General features: G+C 40.3%; 2 protein-coding genes across 5 annotated transcripts in view; one reads left to right on the top strand and one right to left on the bottom strand.

Annotated features, from left to right (window-relative positions):
• Positions 1–22,520, top strand: part of PIGC (phosphatidylinositol glycan anchor biosynthesis class C) — a 212,078-nt gene that overhangs the window by 65,265 nt on the left and 124,293 nt on the right. The window lies entirely within an intron of this gene.
• The window catches only part of LOC128640725 (uncharacterized), a 131,577-nt gene that overhangs the window by 23,508 nt on the left and 85,549 nt on the right, over positions 1–22,520 (bottom strand). Inside the window, exon 5 of the mRNA XM_053693154.1 lies at positions 814–963. Within this exon, the coding sequence (XP_053549129.1) occupies positions 814–963 (150 nt within the window). The remainder of the gene's footprint in view (positions 1–813; positions 964–22,520) is intronic.

Here is a 22,520-nt window from a genome sequence, read left to right as displayed (position 1 = left end):
ATCTTCTGTCCGGGATGTTTTGAGACAGCCACTTTGGGAATGTTAGTTGATTTAGACCCATTATGGCTTAAAAGCAGACTCTGCATCAACTATGTAATTTTCCATGGGAGTTTTGCCAGGGATCCCCCTCCAGCATGCAACAGTCCAGGTGTTAGGACCCTTGAAACAACTTTTCCATCACTATTGTGGCCAGAAAGAGTCCTTGTAGGTTTTAAAGTTCGCCTGCCTATTGAATTCAATGGCGGTTCGCGCGGTTCGCACATTCGCGAACAATACCGGAAGTTCGAGTCCGCGGTTCGCGAACCAAAAATTTTAGGTTCGCGACATCACTACTGTTAAGGTGCAGTAATGATTGAAATATACAGTAGCTCACTTCACCTCTTTTTCCCACAGATTCATTAATGACTTTTCCTGTAATTAATGTCCCTAATTGCGATAAGTATGCAATTCATTAAATGTCACAATCGCATTTTACTTTCAACTTGTAATACGAGTAAAAAACCTGACGCACGCAAACACCTGCGGAAAAAACCTCTTCACTTGTGTGTAACTGTTAGCGCTTCACTAGTAATCTGGCCCTGTTTGTGACTACTGGATTATTTACATGCTCTGTTTATATTGATATAACTCACCTAATCTGCACATTATTAGTAAGACATAAATTACACAAGTACAGCACAACTTCAGCTAAAGAACTGAATACTCATACTTATGACAAAACATATTTAAATTGTTGTAAAATTAAAAGACCCTGCCTAGAATTCATTTTGTGCCACTTAGACTGTATATACAGTAAATATATAAACTTCTCACCGGGCCTTCAGCAGTCGTCCGTGCTGAGGTTGAAAAACTGCTGGACAATCCTCAGGATGACCTACTGTTACCCCATTCTTTTGTGGAATAATTTCATTCTTCAGCTCCTCATCACCCTGAGATGTCTGCTGCAGAAACACAATCAGATGTCTGCACATAATAGCAAGTAAAGCAAGTCAGTTGAAATAAACACCCTCTTAAAAAAATAAAAACCGTAATGACAAAATTAAAGGATTTCTAAAGCAAAAGACCGCAAAAACATTTGTAAAGGTTATCTGTAAAGTCACTTCGTGGTTAGAAATTAGCATGAAAGAGAGTTGAATACCTGGTGTATACAGAAAGGACACGTTAAGCAGAGAAGACGTGTTTATTACATTTTTGTGATTAATTAATGAACATTGTACCATATTGCTCATTTATGTTTAAATTTACTTGTTTCTTTGTTTTTGTTATGTAAACCATGAAGAATTAATAAAATAAAGAAATTAAAAAAAGCTAAATAACAAACATAGTAAAGGCCCCCAAAACACTCTACAAGAATAAATACAATTTCACCCGTTTTCCAGATTTCTGGATATCAAACCTCTCTCCAGTGCTGCTCAAACAAACTGCCTCTGTAGATCAATTAATGTGGAATAGTGCAACATAGGGACACCCTTAGTATAGTATTTCAAAATTTTAAAACCTATTTAGAATTGCCTTTGGTGTTATGTGACTTCACAACTCCATTCTGAAGTACCACACCAGATACAATAACTGATTAACATGATATTCAGTCCAAACCGTGTTTTTTTCTTCTTCTTCCTGCTTTCATGACCTACAAGTCCCATTATGACTTATCATTCCAGGGGAGCTCTTTGCACTTGCAGATGAAGTAACAGAGTATTGGCATTGCCACCAAGCCTGGAAACCAGGAAGTTCTATTGGAACTTAAAGGGATACTAAACCCACATTTTTCTTTCATGATTCAGATAGCAACTTTCTAATTTACTCCTATTATCAATTTTTCTTCGTTCTCTTGGTATCTTTATTTAAAAAGCAGGAATGTAAAGCTTAGGAGCCGGACCATTTTTGGTTCAGAACCTGGGTTATGCTTGTTTAATGGTGGCTAAATGTAGCCACCAATAAGCAAGCACTATCCAGGGTGTTGAAACTAAAATGGCGTGTCTTCTAAGCTTATATTCTTTCTTTTTCAAATAAAGATACCAAGAGAATGAAGAAAAATTGATGATAGGAGTAAATTAGAAAGTTGCTTAAAACTGCATGCTCTATCGGAATCATTAAAGTTTATATTTGACATTTATGGGGGGGGGGGGTTTGTGTCTAATAAGAATAAAGGCGTACCTCTGAGATATCGTGGACTTGGTTCCAGACCACTGCAGTAAAGCGAATATAGCAATAAAGTGAGTCGCACACATTTTCTAGTTTGCCAGTGCATATATTTACACTATAATTGTCACGCTGCTCTGTCTCAGCGGCGAGTCGGCGTTCTCCTCCCATGGCCGTTGCCATGGTTTGCAGTTGTTGTGGAGATTATGTCATCGCCGCACACACCGTCTCCTTCCTCTGATGGCACTCATCGGTCTGTTGGCGCGAACCTGCGCCTATGTAAGTCTCATCTCACTTCCTATACCTATCCCAAGTATAGGTTGTACTTTGTCTTCCGGGGTGCTCTCTTTTCTGCTGAACTGTTGACTCTTTGGGATTGCATTACTGCTGCTGAACTCTGCTTGTCTTTGACCACTCATTTTTTCTTTGCATAAATGTTTTGTAGATGATCTATTTATAAAGCCCATAAAGTTTATTTTTTTTTAAAAAATGTATAGTTTTGCTTATTTTTAAATAACATTGCTCTGATTTTCAGACTCCTAACCAAGCCCCAAAGTTTTATTTGAATACCGTCAGATACCTACTCCAGCTTGCTCCTGTTTGTGTAAAGGGTCTTTTCATATGCAAAAGAAGGGGGAGGGGGGGAGTGTCTTATTTCCCACTTGCAGTGGGCTTTCCAACTGCCTTTTCAACAGAGTTAAACAGAAAGCTTCTAAGTACGTTTTTAAACCATTTTATACTGGATTTTTATATCAGTATCTGTGCATCTTATTCTTTATAGTAGTGTCTATTACATGCAGTTATATGAAAATGAGTGTATACTGTCCCTTTAACCCCTGAACTGCTGGATTGCCCTATTGTTGCTGAATTCTGCCCATCTTTGACCACTCTGCTGTTTAACCCCTGAACTACTGGATTGCCTTATTGCTGAATTCTGCCTGTCTTTGACCACTCTGCTGTTTAACCCCTGAACTACTGGATTGCCTTATTGCTGAATTCTGCCTGTCTTTGACCACTCTGCTGTTTAACCCCTGAACTGCTGTTACTGTGGATTACCTCATTGTTGCCAAACTCTGCTTGCCTGACCACTCTCCAGTTATCCCCTGTAGTGCTGTGAAGGATTGCCCTTATATTGTGAGTATTGTTTACCTAATTTACTTATCCTTCCACTTGACGCCGGAATAAGAAAACTACTGGGCAAGTTTGGTCTGATAGGGAAATATCCCACGAGCATTACATTATACTTGGGCCATGGACCCAAATAAGGTAGCAAGAGCAATCTCTCTTCAGGGACAAATGCTGGTAACCCATGCCACACACCTGCAAAGCCTGGATTCAAAATTAGAGACTATTACCGCTATGCTCTCCTCACTTGTTTAAGAAAAACACTGCTCCTGTTGCCACACAGCCTGCACCTGCTGATAGTACCGCAACCTCCTCCCCTGCTTCTGGCAGCATACCCCAGATACCATTGCCTGACAAGTATGGCTGATCCACCTTTCCCGTTGCTCTGTATCTGCTGCACCTCTCTGCGAGTCCCTTCATTGGCTCCCCATTCACAGCAGAATTAAATTTAAAATTCTCACCCTTGCATACAAAGTGCTCACCAACACCGCTCCCCTCTACCTATCCTCTCTAGTGAACAAGTATACTCCAGCCTGCCCACTAAGATCCAACAATGACCTGCTCCTTGCATTGGCGACTATCATCTCTTCTCATGAGAGACTTCTGTTGTGCAGCACCTACCCTCTGGAATACTCTCCCTCGTGCTGTCAGGCTTTGCCCTAATCTTTCTTCCTTTAAATGCTCTCTGAAGACTTTTCTGTTCAGAGAAGCCTACCACCCAACTCAATAATATTCATTTTACCTAACAACATTTCCCTCCTCTAACTCTGCATTAACATCTTTCTCAATCTTGCAGTCCTCACCTCCCTGTTTCTCAACCTCCTACACCCTTCTAGATTGTAAGTTCCCACAGGAATAGGGCCCGCAATTCCTCCTGTATGAGTTTGTTAATTTTGTCCTGTCTCTTACAAGTTTTATATCATTGTTTTATTTAAATGAACTGTATCCATGGACAGCGCTGCGGAATATGATGGCGCTTCATAAATAAAATATAATAATAATGATGGCACTACCGACTATAGGGGATTTCTCAACCAGTGCAGACTGCATTTCCGCAATAACCCTCATACCTTCCAGTCCCATCAGTCAATGGTCACATTTATTATTTCCTTATTAAAGGATAAGGCCCTAGCCTTGGTCTCTCCCCTATTGGAACAAAATGCTCAATGCTTGAGCGATGCTGATACCTTCATTTTTGCATGTCTTCCATGTTTGGGACCTCTGATCGCACTTCTGCTGCAGAATACTCTCTCTTGGATCTCCGCCAAAGTAATAGATATGTGGCACAATATTCCATTGAGATTCTCACCTTGGAACATGAGAAAAGTTGGGATTGCAGTGCTCTCCGGGGCGGCCTTTCGGAGGGGTCTACATGAACGCATCAAAGATGAGCTCACTTATCGTGATGCTCCATCTACCCTGGATGGATTTATAGAGCTTTGCATCAGTCTGGATTCTCGCTTTCAGGAGCGACAAGCTAAGAGAGAGAGAACTCGCAGAGTCCTGCCCTCTCGTCCTACTACCAGTTCACCCACTAGACTGTCCTCTACCCCTCCTGCACCTCCAGTTACCTTTGAGGAGGAACCCATGGATCTCTCTTCCCTAAAGTCCTTTGAATCTGAAAAGACAAAGAAGGAGGTTAAAACTGTGCTTCTATTGTGGTTCTAATTCACACCACCTTAAGAATTGTGATATACTGCCGGTAAAAGCCAATGCTTAGAGGATAAAAGTGGGGTACCTCTAAGCATGGCTACTGCTAATTCCCCTCACTCTTCTCGGATCCTGGTACCTATTACACTTATCTTTCTCCATAACTCACCAGAAATGCTTGTGCAATGTAAAATGCCAACAGAGTATGCTGACGACATTTAGCAATGCAGGACGGACATGATTCACTATAGCAAATCATATTGACCCGGGGTTTGATAAATCTTCCCCCTATAATCTTTTTGCTGGTGATTTATGTATATATGTATTTATTTATTTTTATTTGTGTATATATGTTGGAAAAAAAAAAAAAGAGCCATATCTTGCGAAGCGCAATAAAGCAAAGAGCAATATAACGAGGTATGCCTGTACTACATTTTGTAGCATTCAGTTTTTAAAAAAATCTGAACGTCTCTTTTCGGTTTGTATTTGTATTATGGCCCTGGGGAAAGTCTTTATAAGGGTTATCGGGCAAACCATATGCAGACTCGTCTGGGGTTACCATTTCCCTTGTTCAGAGGAGATTTGCCTGGTATTTCGGGGCTGGACTGACTTTGTTAGGCGGGATCAGAATGCTACTAAATTGGTACTAATGATTAATCAGCCTTCTTTATTGATATATGGCCTCCTAACCCCTCATTTTGTATTCTCAAATCAGCTAGATCAGGGCCATACTTTTTTCACATAAGTAGGGCTGCAACTAACGATTATTTTCATAATCGATTAGTTGGTCGATTATTTTTTCGATTAATAGGTTAAAAAAAAATATTAAAAAAACACAAAAAATAAATAAAAATATTATTAGAGCAGATGTGGACTGGTTTCAAGTTCAACCTCTCTCTACTGCCGGTTCCAGAGAACCAAAAACTAACAGAAAATGGAATGGACATGATTTCTGTGTATGTGTCTCTGTGAGAGCTGGAAATTGGAGTAGCAATTAGTATGGTTGGTCTGTAGTGTACCAGGCAAATGCTCCCCCACTAGACTACCAGGGACTGGCAGGGAGGGGATATTACTTTTTTAAAATTTATTGCAGGATCTGCAAACCATTCAGCCAAGTCCAATATATATTTATTTTATTTTAAACAAAAAAGGTAACTTCCAGTACGCCCTAAGAAGGCTTCCTAAGCGCTGGAATAAATGAATGGTAACTGTCCCTGATGCCCCTGCCCACAAAGCCCTTCCCAACACACGGCAGCACTGCCTCTTTTTAGCTCCCTAAGATAAAGAGCTGTGTGAGAGGGATAGGCACACACTGTGTTAAAAGCTTAGGCCTAAACATAGGAAAAATGTTGTGAACTTGTGTGCTAACTTAGTGAGCGGCATCTGCAGGCACCATGTTATATTTTTGAGAGATAAATAAACATGGTAAATGCAGATGCCGGTCCCTAAATTAGCACATACGTTTGCAAACTTTTCCTATGTTTAAGCCTAAGCTTTTAACACAGCGTGTGCCGTTCCCTTACACAGCTCTTTACCTTGACAGCACTCCCAAGTCTCGCTGCCATGTGCTAGCAAGCACTATAAGCATCCTGAGCCGCCCTGCGGGCTGCGCGTGATCTGAGACGGCTTGATTGTGCAGGATAAGTCACTGATGCCCCATCTACACAGCCCTTCCCAACCAGCCCTTCCCAACAAACGGACGCACTCTTACAGGACCGATCTGACACGCTGCAGCCTGCATGTTATTGCTTTGTGAATCTGTTAGTATATAGTCCAATAGGAGATCCACAGTAGAAATTTGTCCAGGAGTATTTTTTGCTTTATAGTTTAATTTGCAAAATCTGTCACAGAAAAGTTATAACAGGAGTTGTGAAAACGTTTCCTGTATGTGTGACCTCACTAGTATACGCAAGTTATCCATGTGCACTCACTTCCAACATTAATACACCAAATCCTTGCGGTGACATTACATTTTGCATTTTAAAACTATGTGATGATTGCAACTAGTGTTAATACAGCAGCACCAATATTATATTATATGAGCATTAATAGGTTAAGACCATTAAAACAATTATTAAAGTCATATAAAGAGATTATAAGCATCCTGAGCCGCCCTGCGGGCTGCGCGTGATCCGATACGGCTTGAGTGTGCAGGATAAGTCACTGATGCCTCTTCTACACAGCCCTTCCCAACAAACGTCAGCACTCTTACAGGACCGACACGCTGCAGCCTGCATGTGTATTAAGCAAGTAAACAACTAAGTTAAATAACCGGGGGGAAACCTACCTTCCAACAGCGCAGCGTGAGGGAAGTGAACTGTTCCACGGTGCGTCTTCCTCTCTTCCTCACCCTACACACATGCATGCTGCACGCTGCAAGCAGCCCAACTAATCGACTGACCAACTAATCGATAATTCATTATCAATTATTATCGATTAAGTTGATTAGTTGTTTCAGCCCTACACATAAGCCACACTCCTGTTGACAATGCCTCTGCCTCTCGGCGCCTCCACACCAACGTAACTGTGCTCTACCTTCAAGCTGATGCTCTATCTTTACAGCAGCATTTGACTGCTGCACCTACACGCCCAGATTTCAATAGTGAGTGAATGTTGACAGTTACTTAGTATAGTACATATATCAGGGCTCAACATTTCCACTAGTAGAATATAGTATGTATGTTTGCATACTGTGTATATGTTGTGTGAGGACTTCCTAATTGTCTACACCCTACAATATGTACCTATACATATGTAAATGTGTGCCCTGTTCACTATATACAGCGTTTACAATAGGGATGAATCAACCTTTAATTAATCAATACCATAGGGGTTGATTTATCAAAGGCTTTGCACCCCTACGACTGCAGTCCGTATTTATGAAGCAGCGGTTGACAGCATGATTGGCTGTGCACGGGCAGGGGTAGGCGTTGCACAAGAGCGCAAAATTGCGTTCTTGTGCAATGCTGAATTCTGGCAGTGGAATTCAGCCCAGCAGAGGCGAGCTGCGGCAGACAGGTGTGCATATGTACGCTCCTGTCCGCCATAGCATGATAAATCGACCCCTGTGTATGTTAATAGACCTCTATAATATCATGTGGCAATATCAGGGTACCTTGCGCATGTGCAAGATAACAGATTGTTTCCAAATAGCCATAAAATAGTTGCAAAAATGTCCACAAAGCCTTTACAAGGACACTATCAAGTGTCTAGCAGTATTGAATTTGAAAAGTCATATCTTGCCTCAAAAGGGTGTTAAAAAGTCACTTGAAAATTGATTGTGATTATGAGAACTTTTCAGCCCCATAGGAAATAAAAATCCTTTTGTTAGAAAATAACAAAAGCAATGTACAGGTGATACCTTTAATAACTAATAGTGTATACAGTTGCAAGCTTTCAGGACACTGAGGTCTCTTGGTCAGACATTCTGATTTACAAATGAAGCTAAGTAATATTTGTATACAGGGTAAGGCAGTAAGGTAAATGCATTTAAAAATGACAAATGTAAAGCATGAGCAATTTGCTGTGGTGTAGCTGTAAGGTCAGAGCCTTGGGAAGGGTTTCACAGAGATGTGTGAAGAGGTTTGTGAATCCTGGACATGATTAACATAGATATGCAAAGTGGTAAACACACAGAGTGCAGGATCATGTTGTATCTTATGTGTGAAGAGACTGTCTCTCATTGTGTGGGGGGTATTATAATCTGTGTGATAAAACATTTAGGGCCAGTTTACAAGTGGAGCACAAACAGTTACCTGTGAGCGAAAAGGGGTTTATCATGGCTGTTTGTGCATGTCGGGTTTATCGCTCGTATTACAAATTAAAGTAAACTCCATCGCTTGAGCGCATTTTAAGTTAACACGCATCAGGATATCGCATCCTCATAGCTGTGGTTAACTGTTTCGCAAAACAAAAAATGTGTCACAAAAACATGTTTAAAAGTACAGTTACACTCATAATAACACTGTCTAATAAAAATGATTAAAAATTAAAATATTGCGCAAAAAAGTCACAAGGGCTCAAAGGTATGAGGTCTCAGGTGTTAGAAAAAAAAGACAGGCAAAGGGCTTTAACACTGAGATACATACATATACACGTCTAAAGATATATATATGTGTGTGTACATATATGCATTTACAGACACATACACACACATTATATATATATATATATATATATATATATATGTGTATATATATATATATATATATATAATATATATGTGTGTGTGTGTATGTATATGGATTTAAATGCATATATGTATTTATATATAAAGTGCATTGGAGTCCTTTGCAGTCAAGTAAAAGACATTTATGCAGTATTCATATTTAATGTGTATTTACTATAAATATTTCACGTCAATCTTATGCACGTAGCAGAATATGTATTTCTAGAACATATACCAAAGGGAAAAAAAAATCATATATATGTAGAAATATGTATTTATGAATAAATACATATTTATACATATTTTTCTATGTAAGGAACATTGGAATGTGAAATATTCATATTCTCATGTCTGGTTAACACACTTGGGAATATGCGATTGGGTTTGAGTTAGGGCTGCAACAACTAATCGGTAAGATTGATCATAAAAATAGTTGTCAAAGAATCTCATTATCAATTAGGTGGTTAATTGCACAGCACCAGCTTCAATCCGATGAACTCCTGCACATGGTATTGTGCAAACATTTTTATTTATTACTATTTTTTTCTATCCGATTAATAGGATGATTATTGTCCGATTAATCGGATAGAAAAAAAGATTTTAAAAAAAATAAATTCAATTTTTTTTCTCACAATCTTAGTTGCAGTAGATCATCAGATTAAAGCAGCTGGTGCTGTGCAACTGACCAACTAATCACAGACCACCTAATTGATAATGAGATTTGTTGACAACTATTTTTATGATGAAACTTACCGATTAGTTGTTGCAGCCCTAGTTTGAGTTGTGCTTTAGTTTTTTTTTTTTTTTTACACTTTTTTTTGCTTTATTGACTTCTATAGGGGAATATGTTAACGCGGTTTCAATATTCTAACTTCGTTTTTTTGAGCAAGCGAGCAAAAGCTTTCTCTTTCAACTTGCAATATGAGCGCTACCCAACGAGTGCAAAAAGCTTTCTTCTAGTGGAGTTAGCATGCAAGCTGGAGTGTTAAATACCGCTCCACTTGTAATCTGGCCCTTACTCAGAATTATTTAGAAATCAGGAAATTAATAAATTTGAAAAGTAAAGGCCAGATTACTAGTGAAGATCAAATTAACCCTTGCGCTTGAGCGTTAATTGTGCTATTAATAAGATTTTTGTGCTTGTCGGGATGCACTTGTATTATGAGTTGAAAGTCAACTGTTTTTGCTCTCATGGTAACTCGACTAAAGCAAGAATACGAAGTTAGAATATTCACGTATTCCCCATAGAAGTCAATCGAGAGAGAAAAATTGCCCATTCTCACGCAAACACGATTGCATATTCTCATTTGTGCTAACCCAACATGAAAATATGAATATTTCACATTCCAATGTTTTTCACATAAAAGAATATGTTCTATTTATTTATAAATAAATAAATATTTCTACATATATCTGATGGTTTGGTACAATATATATGTATGTTTTTACATGTTTTCATCTACTTAACGGCAAAAGTGTATTTCATCCACAATTCGAGTCCACGGATTTCATCCTTACTTGTGGGATTTATCCTCCTGCTAACAGGAAGTGGCAAAGAGCACCACAGCAGAGCTGTATATATAGCTCCTCCCTCCTCTCCACCCCCAGTCATTCTCTTTGCCTGTGTTAGTAATAGGAAGAGGTAAAGTGAGGTGTTAGTTTTAGATTCTTCAATCAAGAAGTTTTTTTATTTTTAAATGTGTGTACTATTTTCCTCAGGGAGAAATGGAATGAAGAAAATGTTCTGCCCTGAGGTTGATGATCTTAGCAGACATAACTAAGTTCCATTTTGGTTCCCACAGAACTTCTGAAGGTAGTGCAAGAGAAATCTTCAGTGTGGAGAATGGTGTCATGCTACAAGCAGCATTGAGGTATGTTCAGTCTTTTATTTCTGAGGAGACTTGCTATATATATCAGAACTGGCTGACATATTTTCCCTGCAAGGGAAGGGGTAAGCAGTAGACCTGTTTGACTGAGGGTGTTACTGAAATTCCTGTGTTTATACATATTGCTACTACGGTTTGCATATCTATACTGGGCTTGACACTGGGAGAGGCAGCTTTTTGACATGTATATATTTTATATTTAGGTCAGTGGGGCTGCAGTTATTTATTAGTGTATTGTATATACAGGGGACCACATGGCTTTTCCTTTTCAAACCGCTTCCCATGCGATGTCCTTGATGGGCGGGGCCTATTTCGTGCGCTCAGACATGCAGTTTTCTCTCTCTAAGAAGGCAGCAGGCATTAGCTCCGGTGGGGCCTAAAGTTATTTTACAGTCACCGGATCGTTGTCGAGTCAGTTTTAAGTACCCTGATGGCAGGTAGGCGCCACAGCTCAGGGGCCATTTTCATTGTTAAAGTTTATAGGGGTAAACAAAATAATTTTTGTTCCTTTTGGAACTTTAAAGGAGTACCCTCTGCTTCCTCTTCCTCAACAAAGCAGGAAGGGAATTTTGCTCAGGCCAAGTCCGTCTGGAGACCCAACCAGGCCTGGAACAAGGGTAAACAACCCAAAAAGCCAGCTGCTGCTACTAAGACAGCATGAAGGGGCGGCCCCTGATCTGGGACCGGATCTAGTAGGGGGCAGACTGTCTCTCTTTGCTCAGGCTTGGGCAAGAGATGTTCAGGACCCCTGGGCACTGGAAATTGTGACCCACGGGTATCAACTGGAATTCAAGGGATTTCTCCCAAGGGGGAGATTTCTTCTTTCAAGATTGTCTGTAGACCAGATAAAAAGAGAGGCGTTCTTACATTGTATAAAATACCTCTCTACTATGTGAGTAATTCGTCCCGTTCCAATACTGGAACAGGGGCAGGGATTTTAGTCAAATCTCTTCGTGGTTCCCAGAAAAGAGGGAACTTTCAGACCCATTTTAGATCTCGAGTCTAAACAAGTTTCTCAGAGTTCCATCGTTCAAGATGGAAACTATCCGAACAATTTTACCAATGATCCAGGAGGGTCAGTATACGACTCGTGGACTTGAAGGATGCATACCTTCATATTCCTATTCACAAGGATCATCATCAATACCTAAGGTTTGCCTTTCTGGACAAACATTTTCAGTTCGTGGCCCTTCCCTTCGGGTTGGCCACAGCACCCAGGATCTTCACAAAGGTTCTCGGGTCCCTTCTGGCGGTTCTCAGGCCACGGGGTATAGCAGTGGCGCCTTATCTGGATGATATCTTGATTCAGGCGTCGACTTATCATCTAACAAAGTCTCATACAGACACAGTGTTATACTTTCTGAGAACTCACGGTTGGAAAGTGAATCTAGAAAAGAGTTTACTAATCCCTCAGATAAGGGTTCCCTTCCTGGGAACATTGATAGATTCTGTAGCATTGAAGATTTTTCTGACGGTGGTCAGAAAGTCAAAAATTCTAAATACTTGTCGAACCCTTCAGTCCAATCCTCGGCCATCAGTGGCCCAGTGTATGGAGGTAATTGGATTGATGGTGGCAGCAATGGACATCATTCCATTTGCTCGGTTTCATCTCAGGCCACTGCAACTGTGCATGCTCGGTCAGTGGAATGGGGACTACAAATTTGTCTCCTCTGATAAATCTGGATCAAGAGACCAGAAACTCTCTTCTTTGGTGGTTGTCGCCGGATCATCTGTTCCAGGGGACGTGTTTCCGCAGACCACTCATGGGTGATAGTGACAACGGACGCCAGTCTTCTAGGCTGGGGTGCAGTCTGGAATTCCCTGAGAGCTCAGGGTGTATGGACTCAGTTGGAGGCTCTACTTCCAATCAACATTCTGGAATTAAGAGCAATATTCAATGCGCTTCAGGCGTGGCCTCAGTTGGCTTCGGCCAAATTCATCAGGTTCCAGTCGGAAAACATCACGACTGTGGCTTACATCAATAATCAGGGAGGAACGAGGAGTTCCTTAGCGATGTCAGAAGTATCCAAGATAATTCAATGGGCGGAGACCCACTCTTGTTATCTTCGGTAATTCTAATCGCGCCTGCGTGGCCACGCAGGACTTGGTATGCAGATCTAGTGGACATGTCCTCTCTGCCTCCGTGGAAGCTCCCAGTGAGACAAGACCTTCTCATTCAAGGTCCTTTCCATCATCCAAATATAATTTCTCTGCAGCTGACTGCTTGGAGATTGAACGCTTGATTTTATCTAAGCGGGGTTTCTCTGATGCGGTCATATATACGTTGATTCAGGCACGTAAGCCTGTCACTAGAAAGATCTATCATAAGATATGGCGTAAATATCTTTTTTGGTGTGAATCCAAAGGTTACTCATGGAATAAGGTTAGGATTCCGAGGATTCTGCCTTTTCTCCAAGAAGGACTGGAGAAAGGCTTATCAGCAAGTTCCTTAAAGGGACAGATTTCTGCCTTGTCAATTTTGCTTCACAAACGTTTGGCTGAGGTTCCAGACGTTTAGTCTTTTTGTCAGGCTCTAACCAAAATTAAGCCTGTATTTAGACCAATTGCTCCACCTTGGAGTTTGAATTTAGTTCTTAGTGTTCTTCAAGGGGTTCCGTTTGAACCCATGCATTCAATAGATATTAAGTTGTTATCTTGGAAAGTTTTATTTTTTGGTTGCAATTTCTTCTGCTCATAGAGTTTCAGAGCTTTCAGCGTTACAATGTGACTCGCCTTATCTTATCTTCCATTCTGATAAGGTGGTTTTACGTACCAAACCTGGGTTCCTCCCTAAGGTTGTTTCAAATAAGAATATTAATCAAGAAATTGTTGTTCATTTCTTATGTCCTAATCCTTATTCTAAGAAGGAGCGTCTGTTGCATAACTTAGAAGTGGTCCGTGCCCTGAAGTTTTACTTGCAGGCAACTAAGGATTTCCGTCAATCATCTTCATTGTTTATTCTGGAAAGCATAGGGGTCAGAAAGCTACGGCTACCTCTTTCTTTTTGGCTGAAGAGTATCATCCGCCTGGCGTATGAGACTGCTGGACAGCAGCCTCCTGAAAGAATTACGGCTCATTCTACTAGGGCTGTGGCTTCCTCATGGGCATTTAAAAATGATGCTTCTGTTGAACAGATTTGCAAAGCTGCGACTTGGTCGTCTCTTCACACTATTTCCAAATTTTCCAAATTTGATACTTTTGCTTCTTCTGAGGCTGGTTTTGGGAGAAAGGTTCTTCAAGCAGTGGTGCCTTCCGTTTAGGTTCCTGTCTTGTTCCCTCCCTTTCATTCATGTCCTGTAGCTTTGGTTTTGTATCCCACAAGTAAGGATGATATCCGTGGACTGGTCATATCTTGTAGAAGAAAAGTAAATTTATGCTTACCTGATAAATTAATTTCTTCTACAATATGACGAGTTCACGGCCCACCCTGTTATTTTAAGACAGATTTAGGTTATATATATTTTTGTAAACTTCAGTCACCTCTGCACCTTTACGCCTAGATTTAGAGTTCTGCGTTATCCGTCAAAACCAGCGTTAGGGGGTCCTAACGCTGGTTTTTACCGCCCGCTGGTATTTAGAGTCAGTCAGGAAAGGGTCTAACGCTCACTTTCCAGCCGCGACTTTTCCATACCGCAGATCCCCTTACGTCAATTGCGTATCCTATCTTTTCAATGGGATCTTTCTAACGCCGGTATTTAGAGTCTTGGCTGAAGTGAGCGTTAGAAATCTAACGACAAGACTCCAGCCGCAGAAAAAAGCCAGGAGTTAAGAGCTTTCTGGGCTAACGCCGGTTCATAAAGCTCTTAACTACTGTGCTCTAAAGTACACTAACACCCATAAACTACCTATGTACCCCTAAACCGAGGCCCCCCCACATCGCCGCCACTCTATTAAAATTTTTTAACCCCTAATCTGCCGACCGCACACCGCCGCAACCTACATTATCCCTATGTACCCCTAGTCTGCTGCCCCTAACATCGCCGACCCCTACATAATATTTATTACCCCCTAATCTGCCCCCCCCAACGTCGCCGCTACCTACCTACAATTATTAACCCCTAATCTGCTGACCGGACCTCACCGCTACTCTAATAAATGTATTAACCCCTAAAGCTAAGTTTAACCCTAACACTAACACCTCCCTAAGTTAAATATAATTTAAATCTAACAAAATAAAATAAATCTTATTAAATAGTTATTTACTATTTAATAGCTACCTAGTTAAAATAATTACAAAATTACCTGTAAAATAAATCCTAACCTGTTACAATTAAACCTAACACTACACTATCAATAAATTAATTAAATAAACTATCTACAATTATCTACAATTAAATCAACTAAACTAAATTACAAGAAACAAACAAACACTAAATTACAAAAAAAACAAACACTAAATTACAAAAAATAAAAAAAGATTACAAGAATGTTAAACTAATTACACCTACTCTAAGCCCCCTAAAAAAATAACAAAGCCCCCCAAAATAAAAAAATGCCCTACCCTATTCTAAAATAAAAATTTTACAGCTCTTTTACCTTACCAGCCCTTAAAAGGGCCTTTTGCGGGGCATGCCCCAAAGAATTCTGCTCTTTTGCCTGTAAAAAAACATACAATACCCCCCCAACATTACAACCCACCACCCACAATACCCCTAATCTAACCCAAACCCCCCTTAAAAAACCTTACACTAACCCCTGAAGATCTTCCTACCTTGTCTTCACCACGCCGGGTATCACCGATCCGTCCAGAAGAGGGTCCGAAGTCTTCATCCTATCCGGCAAGAAGAGGTCCAGAAGAGGGTCCGAAGTCTTCATCCTATCCGGCAAGAAGAGGGCATCCGGACAGGTAAACATCTTTATCCAGGCGGCATCTTCTATCTTCTTCCCTCCGGCGCGGAGCGGGACCATCTTGAAGCAGCCGACGCGGATCCATCCTCTTCTAACGACGTCCTAAGTCCGAATGAAGGTTCCTTTAAATGACGTCATCCAAGATGGCGTCCCTTGAATTCCGATTGGCTGATAGGATTCTATCAGCCAATCGGAATTAAGGTAGGAAAAATCTGATTGGCTGATTGAATCAGCCAATCAGATTCAAGTTCAATCCGATTGGCTGATCCAATCAGCCAATCAGATTGAGCTCGCATTCTATTGGCTGTTCCGATCAGCCAATAGAATGCAAGCTCAATCTGATTGGCTGATCCAATCAGCCTCAATCAGCCAATCAGATTTTTCCTACCTTAATTCCAATTGGCTGATAGAATCCTATCAGCCAATCGGAATTCGAGGGACGCCATCTTGGATGACGTCATTTAAAGGAACCTTCATTCGGACTTAGGATGTCGTTAGAAGAGGATGGATCCGCGTCGGCTGCTTCAAGATGGTCCCGCTCCGTGCCGGATGGAAGAAGATAGAAGATGCCGCCTGGATGAAGATGTCTACCAGTCCGGATGCCCTCTTCTTGACGGATAGGATGAAGACTTCGGACCCTCTTCTGGACCTCTTCTTGCTGGATAGGATGAAGACTTCGGACCCTCTTCTGGATGGATCGGTGATAACCGGTGTGGTGAAGACAAGGTAGGAAGATCTTCAGGGGCTTAGTGTTAGGTTTTTTAAGGGGGGTTTGGGTTAGATTAGGGGTATGTGGGTGGTGGGTTGTAATGTTGGGGGGGGGGTATTGTATGTTTTTTTACAGGCAAAAGAGCAGAATTCTTTGGGGCATGCCCCGCAAAAGGCCCTTTTAAGGGCTGGTAAGGTAAAAGAGCTGTAAATTTTTTATTTTAGAATAGGGTAGGGCATTTTTTTATTTTGGGGGGCTTTGTTATTTTTTTAGGGGGCTTAGAGTAGGTGTAATTAGTTTAAAATTCTTGTAATCTTTTTTTATTTTTTGTAATTTAGTGTTTGTTTGTTTTTGTAATTTAGTTTAGTTGATTTAATTGTAGATAATTGTAGATAGTTTATTTAATTAATTTATTGATAGTGTAGTGTTAGGTTTAATTGTAACTTAGGTTAGGATTTATTTTACAGGTAATTTTGTAATTATTTTAACTAGGTAACTATTAAATAGTTATTAACTATTTAATAGCTATTGTACCTGGTTAAAATAAATACAAAGTTGCCTGTAAAATAAATATAAATCCTAAAATAGCTACAATATAATTATTATTTATATTGTAGCTATATTAGGGTTTATTTTACAGGTAATTATTTAGCTTTAAATAGGAATAATTTATTTAATAAGAATTATTTAATTTTGTTAGAATAAAATTATATTTAACTTTGGGGGGGTGTTAGTGTTAGGGTTAGACTTAGCTTTAGGGGTTAATACATTTATTAGAGTAGCGGTGAGGTCCGGCCGGCAGATTAGGGGTTAATAATTGTAGGTAGGTGGCGGCGACGTTGGGGACGGCAGATTAGGGGTTAATAAATATAATATAGGGATCGGCCGTGTTAGGGGCAGCAAATTAGGGGTACATAGGGATAGCGTAGGTTGTACGGAGCGGCAGATTAGGGGTTAAAAATAATATGCAGGGGTCAGCGATAGCGGGGTTGGCAAATTAGGGATTACATACATAGTAACATAGTAACATAGTAGATAAGGTTGAAAAAAGACTGAAGTCCATCGAGTTCAACCTATACAAATCTAAAATACTTACAAAAAGCTCCAGTTAAGCTTAAATAACCCCATTAAAATGTGACCTATTTAATACTAGCAATCATATCCATGAATTTTGTTTATATACAGAAATTTATCCAGACTATTTTTAAATGTATCTATGGTATTGGCATTCACTACCTCCTTTGGTAATGAGTTCCACAATTTTATTGCTCTTACAGTGAAAAAACGTTACCGTTGCAGGAGATTAAATCTCCTTTCCTCCAACCTTAAATTATGACCTCTTGTCAGAACCAATTTTCTTGGAATAAAAAGAGCTTCTGCCATCTCTGTATATGGGCCTTGAATATATTTATATAAAGTAATCATGTCACCTCTCAAGCGCCTTTTTTCTAAAGAGAACAGACCCAGTTTGGCTAGCCTCTCCTCATAGGTTAATTTCTCCAATCCCCTTATTAGCTTTGTGGCCCTTCTCTGAACTTTTTCTAGTTCTGCAATATCTTTTTTAGCAATCGGTCCCCAGAACTGCACTCCAAACTCAAGGGTTAATAAGTGTAAGGTTAGGGGTGTTTAGACTCGGGGTACATGTTAGGGTGTTAGGTGCAGACATAGGAAGTGTTTCCCCATAGGAAACAATGGGGCTGCGTTGGGAGCTGAACACTGCTTTTTTGCAGGTGTTAGGTTTTTTTCAGCTCAAACTGCCCCATTGTTTCCTATGGGGGAATCATGCACGAGCACGTTTTTGAAGCTGGCCGCGTCCGTAAGCACCGCTGGTATTTAGAGTTGCAGTGGCGGTAAATATGCCTGTACGCTCCCTTTTTGGAGCCTAACGCAGCCCTTCTGAGAACTCTAAATACCAGCGTTGTTTAAAAGATGCGGGGGGAAAAAAACACGCGTAGCTAACGCACCCCTTCTAACGCAAAACTCTAAATCTAGGCGTTAGTTTTTCCTTTCTCTTCCTAACTTCGGTCAAATGACTGGGGGTGGAGAGGAGGGAGGAGCTATATATACAGCTCTGCTGTGGTGCTCTTTGCCACTTCCTGTTAGCAGGAGGATAAATCCCACAAGTAAGGATGAAATCCGTGGACTCGTCATATCGTAGAAGAAATTAATTTATCAGGAAAGCCTAAATTTACTTTTTGTAATGTATTTTTGATGTGTTTTGTGTACCTTTTTATGCTTTGTGAAACAGTTAACCAGAGCTCTAAAGTCACAGTAATCATTCTAGCGTATATTGCAATTGCGCTCACGCGATCACGTTTACTTTCAACTCTTACTACAAGCGGAAAGCCCGATGAGCGCAAACCCTCGCATAAACCCCTTATCACTCGGGCGCAAACGTTTGTGCTCCACTCGTAAACTAGCCCTAAATGTTTTATCACACAGATTATAATACCCCCCACACAATGAGAGACAGTCTCTTTACACATAAGATACAACATGATCCTGCACTCTGTGTGTTTACCACTTTGCATATCTATGTAATCATGTCCAGGAATTATCAAACCTCTTCACACATCTCTGTGAGACCAAGGCTCTGACCTTACAGCTACACCACAGCAAATTGCTCATGCTTTACATTTGTCATTTTTTAAATGCATTTACCTTACTGCCTTACCCTGTATACAAATATTACTTAGCTTCATTTGTAAATCAGAATGTCTGACCAAGAGACCTCAGTGTCCTGAAAGCTTGCAACTGTATACACTATTAGTTATTAAAGGTATCACCTGTACATCGCTTTTGTTATTTTCTTACAAAAGGATTTTTATTTTCTTTGACTACATTGGCTAACACGTACTGCAAACGCATTTGTGAGTGCAGGAAAGAGCCGGAAACGAGCTATAGTGATCGCATTGAATCAAATATTTATTTTTGTTTTTTAAAGGGACAGTCTAGTCAAAAATAAACTTTCATGGTTCAGATAGGGCAACAACTTTTCAAGTTACTTTTATCATTGACTTTGCTTTGTTTTCTTGGTATTCTTAGTTGAAAGCTAAACCTAGGTAGACTTATATGCTCATTTCTTAGCCCTTGAAGGCCGCCTCTTATCTGAATGCATTTGAACAGGTTTTCATAACTAGAGGGTGTTTGTTCATGTGTACTATATAAATAACATTGTGCTCACGTCCGTGGAGTTACCTAGGAGTCAGCACTGATTGGCTAAAATGCAAGTTTGTCCGAGAAGAAGATGGATCACCAGAGTTCAGCAATGGCGAGTACCTATTTTGGGGTTAGTGTTTAGGTTTTGTTTTTTTTGTTTTTTTGGAGTGTGTTTTCTTTTCTGTAGAATAGGGCTTTTTTATGAGCTGCAAAAGAGCTAGATACCCTTTTAAGGGCAATGCACATACAAATCCCCTTTTTCGGGGCAATGGGTAGATTAGGGTATTTTTTAGTTAGGTTTTTTTTTTTATTTTGGAGGGGTGGGGGGTTGTAATATTAGGTGGTATTTGTTTTTTTTTTCTTGCAAAAGAGCTGTTAACTTTAAGGCAATGCCCTACAAAAGGCCCTATTAAGGGCTATTGGTAGTTTATTGATAGATAAGGGTTTTGTTTTTTTTGTTTTTTAAACAGGGTATTAAAATCGTAAATAACTTTTTATTTTGGATAATTTAGTTTGTTATTTTTTGTAATGTTAGCTTTTTTTTTTAATTTTAGGTTGTTTTTTTTGTAATCTTTTATTATTTTTAAGGTAGTTATTTTTAATTTATTTCAGTGTATTTTATTTGGGGTTAAGTTAGGGAGCTTAGTTATTAGGTTAATACTTTGTGTTGTGGGGGGTTGGCGGTTTAGGGGTTAATAGATTAATTAGATACTTTGCATTGTGGGGTGTTGGCGGTTTAGATGTTAATATTTTAATTAGCTGTTTGCGTTGTGAGGGGTTGGCGGTTTAGGTGTTCATAGTTTAATTTGGTAGTTTATATTGTAGGGGGTTGGCGGTTTAGGGGTTAATAGGTTTATATAATAGTTTGCGTTGTGGGGGGATGGCGTTTTAGGGGTTAATACATTTTATTAGTGATTGTGATGTGGGGGGATGGCGGATAAAGGGTTAATATGTTTATTTAGTAATTGTGATGTGGGGGGATGGTGGTTTAGGGGTTTTGAATGGCATTTTGAATTTTTTTTGTCCAGTTGAGATTTTTACGTGCAAATTCACAGATCATTATAACTAATATTGGGAATACTACTCCTGCCCTGCAGGAGGCGGAAAAGAGCACCACAGCAAAGCTGTTATATATCACCTCCCTTCCCTCCCAACCCAGTCATTCTCTTTGCTTACGTTAAACGTGCAAGGAGGTGGTAAATTAGGTGTTAGAAAAAGATTCTTCAATCAAAAGTTTATTATTTTTAAAGTAGTACAGGATTGTGCTGCTTTGTCCCGGGGTGTAGCCGTAGTCCATATCAGTCTCTTCAGTAGAACAGTGGGGGCTTTAGAGCGATGGGAACTTGTGGGACATAATTCTCACTGCGCCTCCCATACTGTTGCTACCCTAATCCTGAAAAACTGAGGGATCTGACTCAGTCCTTTCTTTTTGTCACAGGTCTATAGGAGGGAGAGGACCTCTTAAACCTGGGATCTGCCTTACTGTCGGGCAAATGAGGAGGTAAGTGCTGACCTGGTACGGGGGGGACAGGACTCAGAAACGGAGGCACTTGTCTCATAATGGGACAATAAAGAGACTCATGGGAATATGGGCACTTTATTTTTTTGACAGTAACAGCGCAGGCACTGGGGCTTATGGTGGTTCTCATCTCCCGGTGTTTTAATAATATGCAACGACCGGGAGATAGCTGATTTGGCACGCACACGATGGGCTGTTCTAGGGTAAAGCATAGCGCACCCTTTTCTCTCTTCCTGTTAGTACGGAAGAAGATGCCTGTTAACTGCACATCTAGTAGCAGAAGTAGCGTGTTTAATTTTCAACTGAGCATATATGGGAGAATTGGATGCGTGTCTTTAGTATGCAGAGTTTCCGTTCTGTGAGGGAACAGCTCCTGTCTATGCAGTGAGGGATCGTTGTCTTCAGACAGGTAGGCACCTCAGCAAAGTACTACTGAGGTGTAGAGGTGTTCTGCAGGGCTAATTTCGATCACTGTATTACACTCGCTAATAAAGGAAAAATGTTACAGTTTTAACATTTAAAGAGACAGTAACGTTTTTTGTTCAACATTAAATTTGCTCAAAAAATTGACTATTGTTGTGACTTATTGTGAGTTAAGATGGACCAAGAGTCCTTGCAAGCTGTCACTTATTCTTTATGCTTTGATGCCAATGTGGAACCACCAATTCCTTTCTGTTCCTCATGTATTGAGAGGACTTTAAGCTATAGGGAAAGACTTTTTGCTGAACCATCATTTTCTTAGAAGGATGCTGTTCAGAAGTCTAATGCCAATGATCAATTTATGCCGCAGCTTTCTCCTCAAGCGTCCCAAATTTTACCGCCCTCACAAGCAGTGCCCTGCGCTTCCTCTATAACTCCTGCTGGGGTTACTTTACAAGACATCGCTTCCTTTATGTCTTCTGCAGTTTCAGATGCGTTGTCTGCTTTTCCAATGTTGCAAGGAAAGCGTAAGAGGAAAACCAGACTTTCAGTAGGTGAGGTTTCTGACGGAGTTCTTGCTATTGCGGATGCTCCCTCCCAGAAGCCTGAGGAGGAGGATACAGCGGTAGCATCTGAAGGTGAAATTTCGGATTCTGACAGTGTAATCCCTCTGACGGATACTGAAGTAGTTTCTTTCAGGTTTAAACTAGAACACCTTTGTCTACTACTTAAGGAGGTTTTAGCTACATTGGACGACAACGACTCCACGGTCGTTATTAATCCTAAAAAATCCAGTAAGCATAACAAATATTTTGAGGTTCCTACCTCAATAGATGTTTTTCCGGTGCCAGACCGAGCTTCTGAGATCATTACTAAGGAGTGGGAGAGACCGGG

Source organism: Bombina bombina, chromosome 10, assembly GCF_027579735.1.
Source record: "Bombina bombina isolate aBomBom1 chromosome 10, aBomBom1.pri, whole genome shotgun sequence".
Classification (NCBI taxonomy): Eukaryota; Metazoa; Chordata; class Amphibia; order Anura; family Bombinatoridae; genus Bombina; species Bombina bombina.
This window is presented reverse-complemented; position numbering and strand designations above follow the sequence as displayed.